General features: G+C 32.7%; 1 protein-coding gene across 10 annotated transcripts in view; it reads left to right on the top strand.

The window, feature by feature from the left end:
* LOC139514227 (calpain-9-like) overlaps positions 1-16,681 on the top strand; it is a 102,928-nt gene that overhangs the window by 18,839 nt on the left and 67,408 nt on the right. For all 10 annotated transcript variants that reach the window (XM_071303088.1, XM_071303089.1, XM_071303085.1 and 7 more), the window contains 3 exons: positions 200-452; positions 794-962; positions 2,922-3,002. In XM_071303088.1, the coding sequence (XP_071159189.1) occupies positions 200-452; positions 794-962; positions 2,922-3,002 (503 nt within the window). The remainder of the gene's footprint in view (positions 1-199; positions 453-793; positions 963-2,921; positions 3,003-16,681) is intronic.

The raw sequence follows: 16,681 nt of genomic DNA, 5'->3' as shown, positions 1-16,681 counted from the left end.
TTTATGCCTCCATGTTTAAGTAAGCAATAACTTGCAAAGGTTCATAGAAGAGGGGGATATATGGCAATAGTCAAACAATCTTGTCCGATTAGAATCCTTTTGAGTTTACCGTCCACTAAACAAACAAAATTACACATTGTACAGTGTATTATTTAAATCACATTATAAATTTTGATTGAGTGTTTTATTTAACTTGCAGGTGATTGTTGGTTATTGGCTGCTATTGCCTCACTTACCTGCAATGAAGTACTTCTTAATAAAGTTGTACCACCAGAACAGAATTTTACTGATGAATACTGTGGTTTGTTCAAATTTAACATCTGGCATGAAGGAGACTGGACAGAGGTTGTAGTGGATGATAGGCTCCCTTCATATATGGATAATTTGGTGTTTATGCACTCAGCTGATAAACATGAGTTCTGGAGTGCCTTACTAGAAAAAGCATATGCAAAGTAAGTAGTTTTATGCTAACAGTTTTGAATGTTGTATTATAAAAACATTGGTTAGGTTTGATTTTTAATTTTATGAAACTACATGTAATTAAGAAGATGCAAGACCAAACTGTACGTTACGTGTATGGAAATATATAAGAAAAGCATTCTTTGCAGTTTACCTGACAACATGTAAAATTTAAAAGTACTGTTTGAAAATGATAATGATATAACTAACAAATTCAAATGAAATATACTGCAAAATTCCAAATTTAATATAAGAGAGCAATGGAGGCTCCTTCTGACATCTATTTTTTAACCTTATATAGAACACTGACCTAGATAATCAATTTATTCTGCAGATTGCATGGATCGTATGAATCTCTTAAGGGAGGAAGTACGAGCGAAGCTATGGAAGACTTTACTGGAGGTGTGACAGAAATGTTTGACCTTAAGAAGGCCCCTAAGGATCTTCTCACCATAATGTTGAAAGCCCATGACAGAGGATCATTGATGGGTTGCTCTATTGATGTACGTCAATTAATTTATATACAGTGTGCTGGCATATTTCTATATTTATATTATAACCATGCTTTTTATGCCCCACCTACGATAGTAGAGGGGCATTATGTTTTCTGGTCTGTGCGTCTGTTCGTCCGTTCGTTCGTCCGTTAGTCCGTCCGTCCGTCTGTCCCGCTTCAGGTTAAAGTTTTTGGTCAAGGTAGTTTTTGATGAAGCTGATGTCCAATTAACTTGAAACTTAGTACACATGTTCCTTATGATATGATCTTTCTAATTTTAAAGCGAAATTAGACTTTTGACCCCAATTTCACGGTCCACTGAACATAGAAAATGAAAATATGAGTTTCAGGTTAAAGTTTTTGGTCAAGGTAGTTTTTGATAAAGTTGAAGTCCAATCAACTTGAAACTTAGTACACATGTTCCCTATGGTATGATCTTTCTAATTTTAATGCCAAATTAGATTTTTTACCCAATTTCACGGTCCATTGAACATGAAAAATGATTGTGCGAGTGGGGCATCCGTGTACTTTGGACACATTCTTGTTCTGTATATTTTAATGTAGACAATAATATAAATATTGGATATCAACAACATAAGACAAAGACTTATGTTGGTTTTAAATTGTGAAGTTTCTAAATTTAAAATCCTATCCACATCTTAAGATATTTTATGAGAAGTAAAACAGTGAAATGGTTGGATGAATAAGGACAAACTTTTTATGGTACTGAAGCCACAAATAAACATATCATAGATACCAGGATTAAAGTATGTATCTGATGTACAGTAGTTGTCGTTTGTTTATGTAATATATACGTGTTTCTCGTTTCTCGTTTTGTTTATATAGATTAGACCGTTGGTTTTCCCGTTTGAATGGTTTTACACTAGTAATTTTGGGGCCCTTTATAGCTTGTTGTTCGGTGTGAGCCAAGGCTCCGTGTTGAAGGCCGTACTTTAACCTATAATGGTTTACTTTTTAAATTGTTATTTGTATGGAGAGTTGTCTCATTGGCACTCACACCACATCTTCCTATATCTATATACGTCAGACGAGTGTTTTGTCTACAAAAGACTCATCAGTGGCGCTCAAATAAAAAAAAAAAAAAGTTAAAAGGGCCAAATAAAGTATGAAGTTGAAGAGCATTGAGGACCAAAATTCCTAAAAGTTTTGCCAAATACAGCTAAGGTAATCTATGCCTGAGGAAGAAAAGCGTTAGTATTTCAAAAATTCAAAAGTTTTGTAAACAGTTAATTTATAAAATTCAGAATGGAAATGGGGAATGTGCCAAAGAGACAACAACTCGACCATAGAGCAGACAAATGACCATATCAATGATAATTCATGTCAGCACAGAAGTGCTGACTTCTGGGCTTGTTATACCAAAACCAAAGCTATTGTTTCATATTTCTGAATAGATCAATTTACATTTTCCATGTAAAAGTGCAGCAACAACTACCTTGAACGATGAATGATTGTGACCATTCCTTGATCTGAATTAAATGCTAAGGTTGTCAGATTTAAGTTTCTAAATAATGAATAAATCATACCTGATAGATCAACAATATTTCATATTTGAGGATTTGTCACTGTTGTCCTAGACAATTTTCAACTTGAATTTGTCCATATCTAGTGGTAATGGAGATGTTTAGTTTTCAGAATTTTGGTCTTGTTTCCAACTTTCAAATGATTCCAAAATATTAGGTATGCCAACGTGCTGTTAAATATAAATATGTCTGATATATCTTATATTTTTATAACCCAGATAGGTTAACATTATTTTATAAATGTATTTAGTATAACAATAACATTTGTCTTCTCTGGTATTATTGGACTGACCATGATATTCAGGATGTTTATTAAATGTCGTTATGGATATAAAAAGGAAATGCACTTGTACAGTATCATCAGCCATGATGATACAGAAAGTTTTATATATCAATAATTGTTAATGTAAAATTATTTGTTTTAGGCTGATCCTAACCAATTAGAAGCAGAACTGGCAAATGGGCTGATTATGGGACATGCTTACAGTGTTACAGCAGTTAAAATGGTACATGTTATGTTTTATTTTTAGCTCACCTGGCCCAAAGGGCCAAGTGAGTTTTTGGAAAGATTAGAACTTGTTCTAAATCTTTACTAAGGCACTGGCCTCCCTAACAACACGACAGGTTAGCTACTGTTACTAAATGTATTCACACTGAAATATAGTTCCCTATTGTTCTTATGCATGGGCACATAATACACATATAAACTGAAAAAATATGTATATTATTGGAGCAGTTCATTCAAGAATGTATGTCATTTAGGTGTGTTGATGTGCAGGCTTTTTGATTAGGTAATTCAATGGATTAATACAATACTAGAATGAGTGACAACTGTCATTATCACTAAACAATCAGAGACACGGTAGACCTTTAATTGCAATGCCCCACCTCCTTAACTGTCAATCATATTGACCACATTACTTATCAACCTCAGTCTTACATAATTATACAGACCTTGCAATATACAGACCTTGTAATATACAGACCCTGCAATATACAAATATTTGACCCCATAATTGAATACACAAATGTATATATTAGATGTTTGATATATGTAAGGATGATAGATTTATTTATAGCCTATTACTTTTGATCTACATTACATAAAGTGATTCTGTAAATTATAACTGAAAGATAAATGATTAATGGATTAAAAAGATCTTTAAAAAAAATGAAATATAAATATAAATATGAATATGAATATAAATACATAAAAGGTATTCAAGTAAGGCCTATAATTTACTTGATAAATTTCCAATAATCATTTGTAATTAATCAACAATTTAGATTAGTTCACTTTTTTTTTTATCAGGAATTGGCTTGAAACAGTTTTAAAATTTTAAAACTTTTAATTATAACAAACCAAGGATTTGTATAGTTAGACTAAGTATACAAATCCTTGAACAAACCATTGTTTATTTTTTTATCCCCCATAAATCATTATATCTATTTCAGTCATTTGAATTTTTATTAGGAGTGAATATATATTTTTGTTATCAAGAATTGAAAAAAAAATCCAAATTTCAATAAAATAAGTTTTTTAATTTGTTTACATTGAAAGATACATTTTCAATGCCCTGTGTTAAAAAATACTTTAAAAGTTCTACAACTTTAATCTTCAATGTTTAACCTCTGTTTCAACTTACAAAATAGCCCAAATCAACATTTTTAGCTTATTTTTGTTGACACTTTAAAGTTCTTAGCTGTTGGTCTAGATTTTATGACTTACAAGGATAGTTGGTAACATTTACTAGAAGAATTTTTGATTTGCAATTTTTTATGCCCCACCTACGATATATGCCCCACCTACGATAGTAGAGGGGCATTATGTTTTCTGGTCTGTGCCTCCGTCCGTCTGTGCGTCCGTTCGTCCGACTGTGCGTCCGTCTGTGCGTCCGTTCGCTTCAGGTTAAAGTTTTTGGTCAAGGTAGTTTTTAAAGAAGTTGAAGTCTAATTAACTTGAAACATGTTCCCAATGATATGATCTTTCTAATTTTAATGCCAAATTATAGTTTTGACCCCAATTTCATGGTCCACTGAACATAGAAAATGATAGTGCGAAGTTCAGGTTAAAGTTTTTGGTCAAGGTAGTTTTTGATGAAGTTAAAGTTACATCAACTTGAATCTTAGTACACATGTTCCCTATGATATGATCTTTCTAATTATAATTCCAAATTAAAGTTTGACCCCAATTTCACGGTCCAATGAACATAGAAAATGATAGTGCAAGTGGGGCATCCGTGTATTATGGACACATTCTTGTTTTTTTTTTTAAACATGTTCAGAACAGGCAACATTGTTTGGATAAGATATAAACTGCATTAAGTTTAAATAAAATTATGTAAATTAAGAGACCCATATTATTTAATTTGAGCTCATTTTATCCTCATACTGGAAAAACATGTTTCCTTCTAAAGACCTGCTGTTAATGCAATTTTCAGCAATAGTGCTTTATTATTGTTCATTTTTCCCCACCATCACTTTAAAGGGAAATCACACTATTTATACTACTAATAATAAATCATTGAAATTTTGCATGTAGACATATCACACTTATTACAATATTTTAGGCGAAAAAAAAATTGGGGTCACTGATGTTATTTTCGAGATATGACGTCATCAAAAAGCAAAGAATCGCGTTATACCGAAATTTAGAAATAGCGCTCTAAGTTGCTAATTGAAGGCAAAATTATTGAAAAACGATGTTTTACTTGTAAAACTAAAACAATCAATTGTAACTTTTACCTTATACACATTTATTTTTCTCAGTTTCCTTATTTTTCTCAGTTTCCTTATTTTTCAAGGCCTTTGAACATTTCCCGCCGTTTTTAATTCCGATTTATTATAGATTTTTCTTGAAATAAAAAAAATCTACTAATGTTTTTTCCTTCAAACTTCTGCATAAGTTGCAGCTTCAGGGGAGATTTTAAAACCATAAATAAAAATGGGGGGTCACCGACGTTTTAAATCCGCTAAAACGGAAACAATCTTATTATCGATTTTTGGCGGGAACTATAACTAACGTTATAGAACGACGTTGCTAGCATAGGAGCATTTCTTGCAATGCTTGGAACTATTTGGTTGAACTAAACCTTTTCACTACAAAATATAATAACATTTTTTCAGGGTATTTCGATTATTCATTGATATTTTTTTCAATCTATCGAAACGTTAAACATTAAATACAAGAACAGTTTATTATAAAGTAATTGTCAAAGTTGAAGTCTACATTTTTTAATTGCATTCGTTGTATAGGGAAAACGATTGTCTGCCTCGTGTCGTATTAAAGAAATAATTTACAGCTTGCAGATAAAAAAATTTCTACTTCGGAAAACTGATGGTATCCGGACTGAAAGTAACACGTTCCATTTAGACTACAAACATAATAAAGTCACTAACTTGTATATTCGCACCGGGAAGATAAAACCTGATATGCCGTGTTTAAAAATCCACAGACTCAGCACTTTAAAAAAAAAAAGCCCTTAATGACACCATTTTCGGGAGAAATATGAAATTGGTTAACATTTCCGTAATTACACAACGCTCAATATATATATATATATATATATATATATATAATCGAACCAAATTAAGTTCGACTTCCAGCTAGGTAAATTTTGAGTTCGAGTTTTATTTTGATTTCGAACATTTATTCCAGTAAGATTTCTAGTCAAAGCTAGAGTTACACTTAGAAACTTCCGAGTTATACTGTTAGATAGAGTAAAAATTCTGGAAAGAGTACATACACATTTTGAGATCCGATGAAATCAAGAGTAAGAAATATTGCAGTTTCTATTTTCTGTTGGTGCAACTCTCTTTCTTTGAAATTATATTCTTTTATCACATTTATCTTTCATTATGGTATATGTACTTTTTTTTGCCAATACTGATTAATGATAGTTGATTTGAAAATAACTGATTGAATCGGTGTGTCAATTTAAGCACTCTCTGCTATATCATATTGGCTTTTTTTTTTAAAGAACCAAAGAATGATAGGTATTAAAAAACAAGTTGTCCTTTTCAGTCATGGTCGGAATCCGACAATCTCACTGTATCACTGTCGACAGGCAAGTGATCACATTGTGTGATCTGAACTAGCATTACTAGATTTTTTTCATTGTTTTCATGAATTTTGCAAAATTTTCAGTGGCGAATATTACATGATCATCAGCACAAAACTTTTGTCTATATGAGTGGAATATTCTTTCACCAGACGGACCATTAATGTGTTGGTTACAGTTAAGCAGTACTCTGTGAGACATGTAACTTTTCATAAATACATGTGTGTGTGTGCTGAATATTTCTCTTGATGGAGACTTTTAAAGCCAAATGTTTTAAGTAAGTGTTAAATTTTTATACGCCCGTTTACGGGAGTCGGGACGTACATGTATTATGGTATACCGTTGTCCGTCTGTCCGTCCGTCCGTCCATCGTCAACACAACATGTCGGACGCTTCAACCAATTGACATACAACTTTGGTGAGTTTTTTGTATCTATTGGCGTGAGCTTCCTTTCGTCTTTTATGAATTTTAGATTTTATGTTTCCGAGTTATAGGGTTTTACTATTAAAAAAAGTTTTCGGGCAATAACTCAATAAGTGCTTTCAGCAGTTTTCATGAAACTTTAGTGCATTGTTCATATCGATTGATGTAAGCTCCCTTTATAATTTTATAGATTTTCGATTTTACGATTCCGAGATATGGGGTTTTATTCATTAAAAAGAGGCGATTTTCCAGTTTTCGTACGCTAACTCTAAGATGCTTTCACCAATTTTCATACAACTTTGATGAATTGTTTATATCTGTTGATGTAAATTCCGTTTTGATTTTCATTAATTTCTTATATGAAATTGAGAAGTAATAAAATTGAGAATGGAAATGGGGAATGTGTCAAAGAGACAACAACCCGACCAAATAAAAAACAACAACAGAAAGTCACTAACAGATCTTCAATGTAGCGAGAAATTCCCGCACCCGGAGGCGTTCTTCAATGAATTTCTCTGAAATTGTACCACACGGTTTCATATCACAAATTGAAATTAGGGTTCAAAAACAAGCATTTTACTAGTTATACTATTTTACAATAACTTGTGTTTGAGTGTATGGATCTATCTAAAATTGTACTACAAGGTTCCACACCACAAAAAGAAGGCTGGGATTGAGTTTGGGGGTAATTGCTACAAGAGGAATGGGGGGTGGGGGGGGGGGGTCATAATTTTTTCTGTAAATTTTTGAAATTTCAAATTTTTTGAAATTTCAAATTTTTTGAAATATATCAAGAAGAAATCTCCAATTGCACAATAATTTTTAAGACCTTCGACCATAGTTATTTTGTTTCAGAAACCTATATTATGTCAAAAATTTGATCACAGTCCAAATTCAGTATATGTATATCAAGCTTGGTATTGTGTCCAAACGTGCCAAAACTGTTCAACCTCTGCGGGCGTATCAGGCTGCGATCAGCGTAGCATTTATTGTTGTTGGTGTAGGTCATCAATAGTACCAAAATATATAACTATGCATAGTGTTTGATATTCTCAGATTATTTGAAGTCTAGCGGCCTTATTTTTAACTTGTTGGTTCTACAGTTCGCTAACGACAGTTTGAAGAAATACTACAAAATATGATTTTTTTGTGTGCCCAAATTATGTTAGCCTGAACAAAGCATTAAAGAGAGATTGAGTATCATGTACAATACAATACAGTGCTAAATTTTCTTTGATTTCGACAGCCAGCAATCGATGTAAAATTTTGAATGATTTTCGTTATTTAATTAACGTTTTTAATTGAATTTTTCAATAAATATGATTACTCTACAAATCACTTGTTTTCATGCCCCCCCTCCCCCCCCCCATAAAAAAGTGAGAGGCATTAGATGTCAAAGGAACATTTGGGAAAGTTGGACGTCACTTGGATAATTTCTGCCGTCACATGTGAAATAAATAACGATTTCAAATAGCACGTCACATAATTTACGTCCAGTGGCAAGTTTAATGCATACAAGTATTCAGAACTAGAACATATTAATTTTGACCCTGATTTGTATTAACTCGACAGGCTACGCCGGATAAATATAAATGTGAAATGAGATTTTTGATAAATTATTTATACATGTAGTATAGAAAACTATAGTTATGGCGTTTCATGCATGTGATATGAGAAAACTGTCGAAACTCATTGTTCCTATTTACAACTCTCTGTTGGACTGAAAACTACAGATTCCGGAAGGTGTCCGCTTACATGCTGCTACTCTTGGTCTATTTGTACCCCCCCCCCCCTCCGAAAATATACCATGAACTCTACATACCGCATCGCGACGATACGCTGCCAAAAAGAAAATGGTCCGAGAGGGTACTAAATTATGTTGAATATGTATGAATTTCCATCGTGTTTTGTATTGATATGTTCTTTTTATCATAAGGGTCTGGATAGAGGGTCATTCATTTATTAATATTTATTTTGTGTTACCAATATTTTTTATTCTTTATATTTAAGCTTCATTCTCTAATCTTCTGTTTTTTGCCTTTTATTCTGCAGTATTTGCCCATTATTCTGTATTCCGTAAATTTACCCCAATACAATCAGACCCTCTTTTATGGACATGTACTTTTAATTTAATTATAACAGTTGTAAAAAATATGATATGTTCATTATCATTTCTCCTGCTTTAGTGGAACGTCCCTTCGAGCGGCTCACTATTTTTTTTAAATTAGCAATCTTTACGACGGACACGAAAACGGCGACGTCATAATACAGTTACGACACTACAGCGGCGCCGATAGCGATGCATATAAACAATAGTGTGATTTCCCTTTAATTCTCATCACTTGGGGTCCTTTGTTCGTTGTTGTCCGTTAAGTTTTACAAAGATCCTCTCCTCTGGAACTGATGGACCAAATTAAATCAAACTTTGCCTAAATCATCCTTAGGGTATTTAGTTTAAAAAAATTATCTGATGATCCTGCCAAGTATCCAAGATGGCTGTCATGTCTAAAAATAGAACAGGGGTAAAATGCAGTTTTTGGGATATATCTCTGAAACTAAAGAATTTAGAGCAAACTGACATGGGTCAAATTGTTCACCAGGTCAAGATCTATCTTCCCTGAAATTTTCAAACACACCAGACAACCTGTTTTGCAGCTTCTGGTTTAAAAATCTTCTCCTCTGAAACTACTGGGCCAAATGAAACCATACTTGGCCTAAATCATCCTTAGGGTATCAAGTTTACAAAAGTATCCGATGACCCAGCCCTTCAATCAAGACGGCGGCCATTGCTAAAAATAGAACATTGGGTAAAAAGCTGTTTTTGACTTATATCTCTGACCATTTATTTTCAGACATATCAGACAAACTGATGTTGGGTTGCTGCCTCTGAATTGGTAATTTTCAGGAAATTTTGCAGTTTTTATATGACCGCAAAAATTGATTTTTTTTTTTATACAAACGCAAATTGAAGTCGTATATTGGTATCATGTTGGCGTTGTCGTTGTTGGCGTCCGTCGTCAGCGTCTGAAGACTTTTGGTTTTCGCACTATAACTTTAGTATAAGTAAATAGAAATCTATGAAATTTAAACACATGGTTTATTACCATAAAAGGAAGGTTGGGATTGATTTTGGAAGTTTTTCTCCCAACAGTTTGGGAATTAGGGGCCAAAAAGGGCCCAAATAAGCATTTTCTTGGTTTTCGCACTATAACTTAAGTTTAAGTAAATAGAAATCTATGAAATTTAAACACATGGTTTATTACCATAAAAGGAAGGTGGGGATTGATTTTGGAAGTTTTTGTTCCAACAGTTTGGGAATTAGGGGCCAAAAAGGGCCCAAAAAAGCATTTTTCTTGGTTTTCGCACCATAACTTAAGCATAAGTAAATAGAAATCTATGAAATTTAAACACAAGGTTTATGACCTTAAAAGGAAGGTTGGGATTGATTTTTAGGAGTTTTGGTCCCAACAGTTTAGGAATAAGGGGCCCAAAGGGTCCAAAATTAAACTTTGTTTGAATACATTAAAAATTAAGTAATTGGGGTTCTTTGATATGCCAAATCTAACTCTTAATTTTTGGTCCCATTTTCAAATTGGTCTACGGGGTCCAAAATTAAACTAAGTTTGATTTTAACAAAAATTGAATTCTTGGGGTTCTTTGATATGCTGAATCTAAACATGTACTTAGATATTATTATTGGCCCAGTTTTCAAGTTGGTCCAAACATGCCAAATTGGGGTCCAAAATTAAACTTTGTTTGATTTCCTCAAAAATTGAATTCTTGGTTTTTTTTGATATCTAAACATGTACTTAGACTTTTTATTATGGGCCCAGTTTTCAAGTTGGTCCAAATTGTGGTCCAAAATTAAACTTTGTTCAACAAAAATTGAATCCTTGGGGTTCTTTGATATGCTGAATCTAAACATGTACTTATAATTTTTATTATTGGCCCAGTTTTCAAGTTTGTTCAAATCGTGGTCCAAAATTAAACTTTGTTTGATATCAACAAAAATTGAATCCTTGGGGTTCTTTGATATGCTGAATCTAAACCTGTATTTAGATTTTTGATTATAGGCCCAGTTTTCAAGTTGGTCCAAATTGCGGTCCAAAATTAAACTTAATTTGATTTCAACAAAAATTGTATATATGGGCCTTTATGGGGTTCTTTGATATATGCTTAATGTAACCATGTATTTAGATTTTTGATGTTTGGACCCGGTTATCAGATTGGTCCACATTGAGGTCTAAAGGGTTCAAAATTGAAATTTATTTGATTTCATCAAAAATTGAATTCTTGCGGTTCTTTGATATGCTGAATCTAACCATGAATTTAGATTTTGGATATTGGACCATAATAGGTAATTTCCAATTTAAAATTTAAAGTTTTTAAGTTTAAGTCCTTAGACCACATTCATTATGTGTCAGAAACCTGTGTTGTGTCAACTATTTAATCTCTTGCACGTAAAAGACACCCTTGTAGATTTCAAAAAAGAGTAGGCTAATGCCGCTACAAGGGCAGCACTCGCACCCGCAAAGTGGAGAGGGATTTATATAAGTTGTAATAACTTTTTTCCCAATCCACAATAAATAAATATGTTTGAACTAACTATTTAATCACAATCCAAATTCAGAGCTGTATCAAGCTTGAATGTTGTGTCCATACTTGCCCCAATGTTCAGGGTTCGAAATCTGCAGTCGTATAAAACTCTGCCCTGCAGAGCATCTGGTTTGTTATTATCTTGAATATCATTATCGATAGAGATAACTGTAAATAGCAATATTGTTCAGCAAAGTAAGATCTACAAATAAGTCGACATGACCAAAATTGTCAGTTGACTCTTTTAGAAGTTATTGTCCTTTATAGTAAATTTTTATCAATTTTTGTAATCTTTCAAAATCTTCTCCTTTGAAACTACTTATACAAAGTAAAAAATTTAACCAAACTAAGTCACAATCATTATAAGGGTATCTAGTTTAAAAAATGTGTCCAATGAACCCACTGGCCAACCAACATGGCCGACAGCTAAAATAGAACTTACAGGTAAAATGCAGTTTTTGGCTTATATCTCTGAAAATGAAGCATTTAGAGCAAAGGAGTAGGTCCGGTAAGGACCGATTTTGGCCTCAAATTTCAGGTTCATCTGACGAAAGATTTTGACCACTTTTTAAACACTTAAGTGTCTATTTTATTTGAATTAATCAGTTTATGTGAAGGATTTTAACAGATTTAGTCATTAAAAACGATCCGATTCAAGCTCAAATATGAAAAATCTACCTAATATGCCGAAAAATGTCACTTTTCAGATGGTTTTTGGTAAAAATGAAAGTGGCCGCATCCGTGTTCATCCTCAACCTTTATATATGTTATGTATTATCATAAAATACAACTTACATTTCAATATTAAGGATGAACACGAATGCGGCCACTTTCGTTTTACACGAAAACCGTCTAAAATTTAACTAAAATGCTAGAATTATGAGGATTTCAGTAATTTAGCATGACTTAATGGTGCTAGTACGGGATATATGTGCATTGTATTGTCAAAAACAGCCCATATTTATGTAGCAGAAGCATTCTACTGTCCAATAAATAACTAAAGGTTTACATTTTAACAATTTTGTAAAATTGCTATATTTTGGGGCCAAAAAGGGGTCTTACTGAACCTACTCCTTTGACGAGATAAAAATGTTCATCAAGTAAAGATGTTTTCGTCCTGAAATTTTCAGACAAATTGTTTTTGGATTGCTGCCATTGAATTAGTAATTTTAAGGAAATTTTGTTGTTTTTGGTTATTATTATAAATACTAATATAGATAGAGATAATTTGTAAACAGCAATACAGTTTATGTAATAATAAGTTATTCTGTGTCAGAAACCTATTATGTGTCTAAAATTTAGTTACAATCTAAATTCAGACCTGTAGGTTGCATATCTGTAAATATTGACAATGCAATATTTAAAATAGGAACAATAGGAACTCCTTTTACGGCTAAAACTGTACCACTTTTACTATGAAGTTTTGAAAAAAATCTTATCCTAGAATTGAATGTTCATATGCACTATAATTTTTTTCAAAGGTCAAAATATAGGGCTGTGTGGCATATTTTCAACGTTTATATGCCCTGAACTTGTCAGAGTTTAAACTAACACTAATTTTCTTAACTACCCCTACCTCGAATGAAAGGTTACCACAGATTTCAATGTGAACAATACGCACATGTTTATTTACTGGTATCATTGCCAAGTTATGTCTCTGTGAGATGGAACACAGAGAGCATTACTGGGAACCAGTTTGTAAACAAAATTAATTTTCTATGAATATTCAAGTTCTCCCCAAAAGAGGCGTGTTTTGAGAAACATCTGTATTTACAAAGTGAAACCTATACAAACATTTATTCAAATAGAAAACTCTCTAAAATCAGTTTTTCTCACATTAATACTCATTTATCAGAATTATAGCCTTAAAGAAATCACTGTGTATACTCTAAGTTTTTCTTTACTGTACATTTTATACCCCCTCCCCTGTTTCAATTTTTTAAAGAATTTGAAAACAAGATTTTAATTATTGCCAGCTTACCCTATTTGCATATTTTCTGATAAAAAAATGCCTAAAACCTGTTTAAAACTGTTTTGATAACATATTGAAAGCAAATCAGAATACTATCAATGTAATGTTTAGCAGTCAATCATTACAACATTCAAGATTATGTAAAGTATCCAATCCAGCCTCTGTCTCCAGTCCACGTCTTACTGTATGCCTATTTATCAATTAAAGTACACATTTCCTGCCTCAAATGGTCAATTTAGAATTCTTATCACAACAGTATCATCTGTTACCATATATCTGACACAATTTAGCTAATATATATGTAACACTCAGAAACGTGTCCTTCCCCCCAAACGTGTCCGATACTCCCAAACATGTCCACATCGACGTCACTGAACTGCAAAACACGTCTAGTTGTACAAAGGGCGTGAAACGCGGCGTGTCATTTGTATTGTTTAAAGCCTAAACGTGTCCATTTTTTAATAAACACCCAAACGTGCCCACTCCCCCAAACTTGTCCTATAATATAAAGGGAACTAAAAGATAAAATACTGATATTCCGTAAAAATAAAACTGTCCTTTTCTGCTCCAAAAAAAATATAATTTAATTTCGAGTTACGATTAGTGTAGATTCCTATTAACCGTAAAGTGTAAATTTTTAATAACTGTGCACAATTCATTTAGGCCTAATCCCAAATTCCCGGAATAATTAAGGTACAATTCAAGAGTTCCGGCAAATATTCTTCCGCATCTCATTATATAACTTATCCAAAGTATGTTGTCGTCCTGTCCATGCATGAAATATTTGCCACTGGACGTAGTTTCTCTTGTTTGCGTGTATTTAAGTGATGCTCGAAACTAAAAGTTCATAATATAAAACCTTACTAACAGTTTGAGAGAATCAAATAGTTTCTTAGTGAAGTTATAAAAAAAAATCGGTCTTTATTTTTAAGTTTAACGAATGTTTATCACGAATAATCGTAAACAAATTTAGGCCCGTTCCTAAATCCCCGGTATGATAATAAAAGTTATGTAAAGTATTTATTGTTAATATGATATCGTTCAAATAATTCATGAAATATTTGTCACTGGACTTATGACTCTTGTTTGTATGTCTTCACTTTAGTAGTGATGCTGGAAATCTAAAATTTATTAAAATACCTGATAACCAGTTTATGATTTGAATATCTTTTAAAATATCAGAACTGTTGAAAAAAAAGGGAAGTCAATTCTCTTAAAATCCTACCGTGCAGTATTCGCGGATTACAGCTGATTTCCTAATGCTTGCAAAGTAAAACTTTGTTTGGCTTGCTTGCTTTGTTTGTGTAATTGTTAATACAAGCTTTGTAAATAAGATTTATATCTTTAAACAATATATATAGGCATAGTTTAACCTGAATATATTGTATTTGAATTTAATTGGGTGTTATCCTATGGTAAACGCTTAATTCAACTGAACTAGAATTGTTGTACATGTTTGTGCGCTCTAAACGAGCATAATACTTGCAACTGGACTATAAGCAATTTCAGTCAAAAGTCGATTTATATGTTACAGATTAAATTTGCAATAACAACCGGCATTGAACCAACTAATACTAATAAATGACCACTTCATCAACTGTGTCCCCCATTATAGAATTGCCGTAAAAGTTATTGATTTTATTCATGTATTAGCGCTAAAAGACTTGAGACGTTCTGACGTTAAGGGCATACGATACAGTTACAGGGAAGGTAATATTAGTTACACAGTGTTCAATTGTCCTAATACGAGAATTTATCGGGTCAATAAAATTCATATCGGGTGAGGCGAAGCCAAAACAAAACAAAAAAGTTATGTCTTTCTTTCGAAAAAGAAAATACGGACACAAATCTGAATTTTGAGCAAATATACAAAATTTCGACCTCATTTTACTCAAAAAGTAGCACATGAAGATATATTTTTTATTACATATTTGATTTAATCTGGTAAAAAGTAGCCTCAAGGAGGTTATATTAGACTATATAACCTCCTTGAGTAGCCTATATGCAAATTTTCATCAACTTGTAAATACAGGTTCAAAACTGTATCGTATGCCCTTAATAGTGGACACGTTTTGGCGAATAACAATTTTCGGACACGTTTGGGGGTTATAAAATCAGACACGTTTGGGGAATATTGGATATTACGGACACGTTTAGGGAGAATAGACACGTTTGGGGGAATCGGACACGTTTGAGGGACAGGACACGTTTGGGAGTGTTACATATATACTAGAAGTGTTCAAACAAAGCCATATTTGCAATAGTTGTATGTATGCAGAAACCAGTCTGAGATGTAAATTCACTTAAAATGTTATAGAGATGACTGTTAACATCTGATTTTTGCATTACTACCAAGCATAGTTATTGTTTTCTATATCAAGAACTTTAAAATCATAAAATCATAGCATTTACAAATTAAATTATTTGTTTTATGACCCAGAGGGTAGGCAATTTTCTATGTTTTTCGCCCCTGGGGCCTCAAATTTCCTAAATCATTCTGCTGTTTCTAGCAATTTGGAATATTTAATCAGGATAGAACACACTATTGTAAGTTTTGTTAAAATATTTAGTTTTTATACGACGCAAAATTTGAAAAATTTTTCGTCGTATATTGCTATCACGTTGGCGTCGTCGTCGTCGTCGTCGTCCGAATACTTTTAGTTTTCACACTCTAACTTTAGTAAAAGTGAATGGAAATCTATGAAATTTTAACACAAGGTTTATGACCACAAAAGGAAGGTTGGTATTGATTTTGGGAGTTTTGGTCCCAACATTTTAGGAATTAGGGGCCAAAAAGGGCCCAAATAAGCATTTTCTTGGTTTTCGCACTATAACTTTAGTTTAAGTTAATAGAAATCTATGAAATTTTGACACAAGGTTTATGACCACAAAAGAACGGTTGGGATTGATTTGGGGAGTTTTGGTTTCAACAGTTTAGGAATAAGGGGCCAAAAAAGGGCCCAAATAAGCATTATTCTTGGTTTTCACACAATAACTTTAGTTTAAGTAAATAGAAATCAATGAAATTTAAACACAATGTTAATGACTACAAAAGGAAGGTTGGTATTGATTTTGGGAGTTAAGGTCCCAACAGTTTAGGAATTAGGGGCCAAAAAGGGACCCAAATAAGCA

The sequence above is a fragment of the Mytilus edulis genome, chromosome 3, assembly GCF_963676685.1.
Source record: "Mytilus edulis chromosome 3, xbMytEdul2.2, whole genome shotgun sequence".
Taxonomy (NCBI): Eukaryota; Metazoa; Mollusca; class Bivalvia; order Mytilida; family Mytilidae; genus Mytilus; species Mytilus edulis.
Note: the sequence above shows the minus strand (reverse complement) of the source record. Positions and strands in the feature narration are given on the sequence as shown.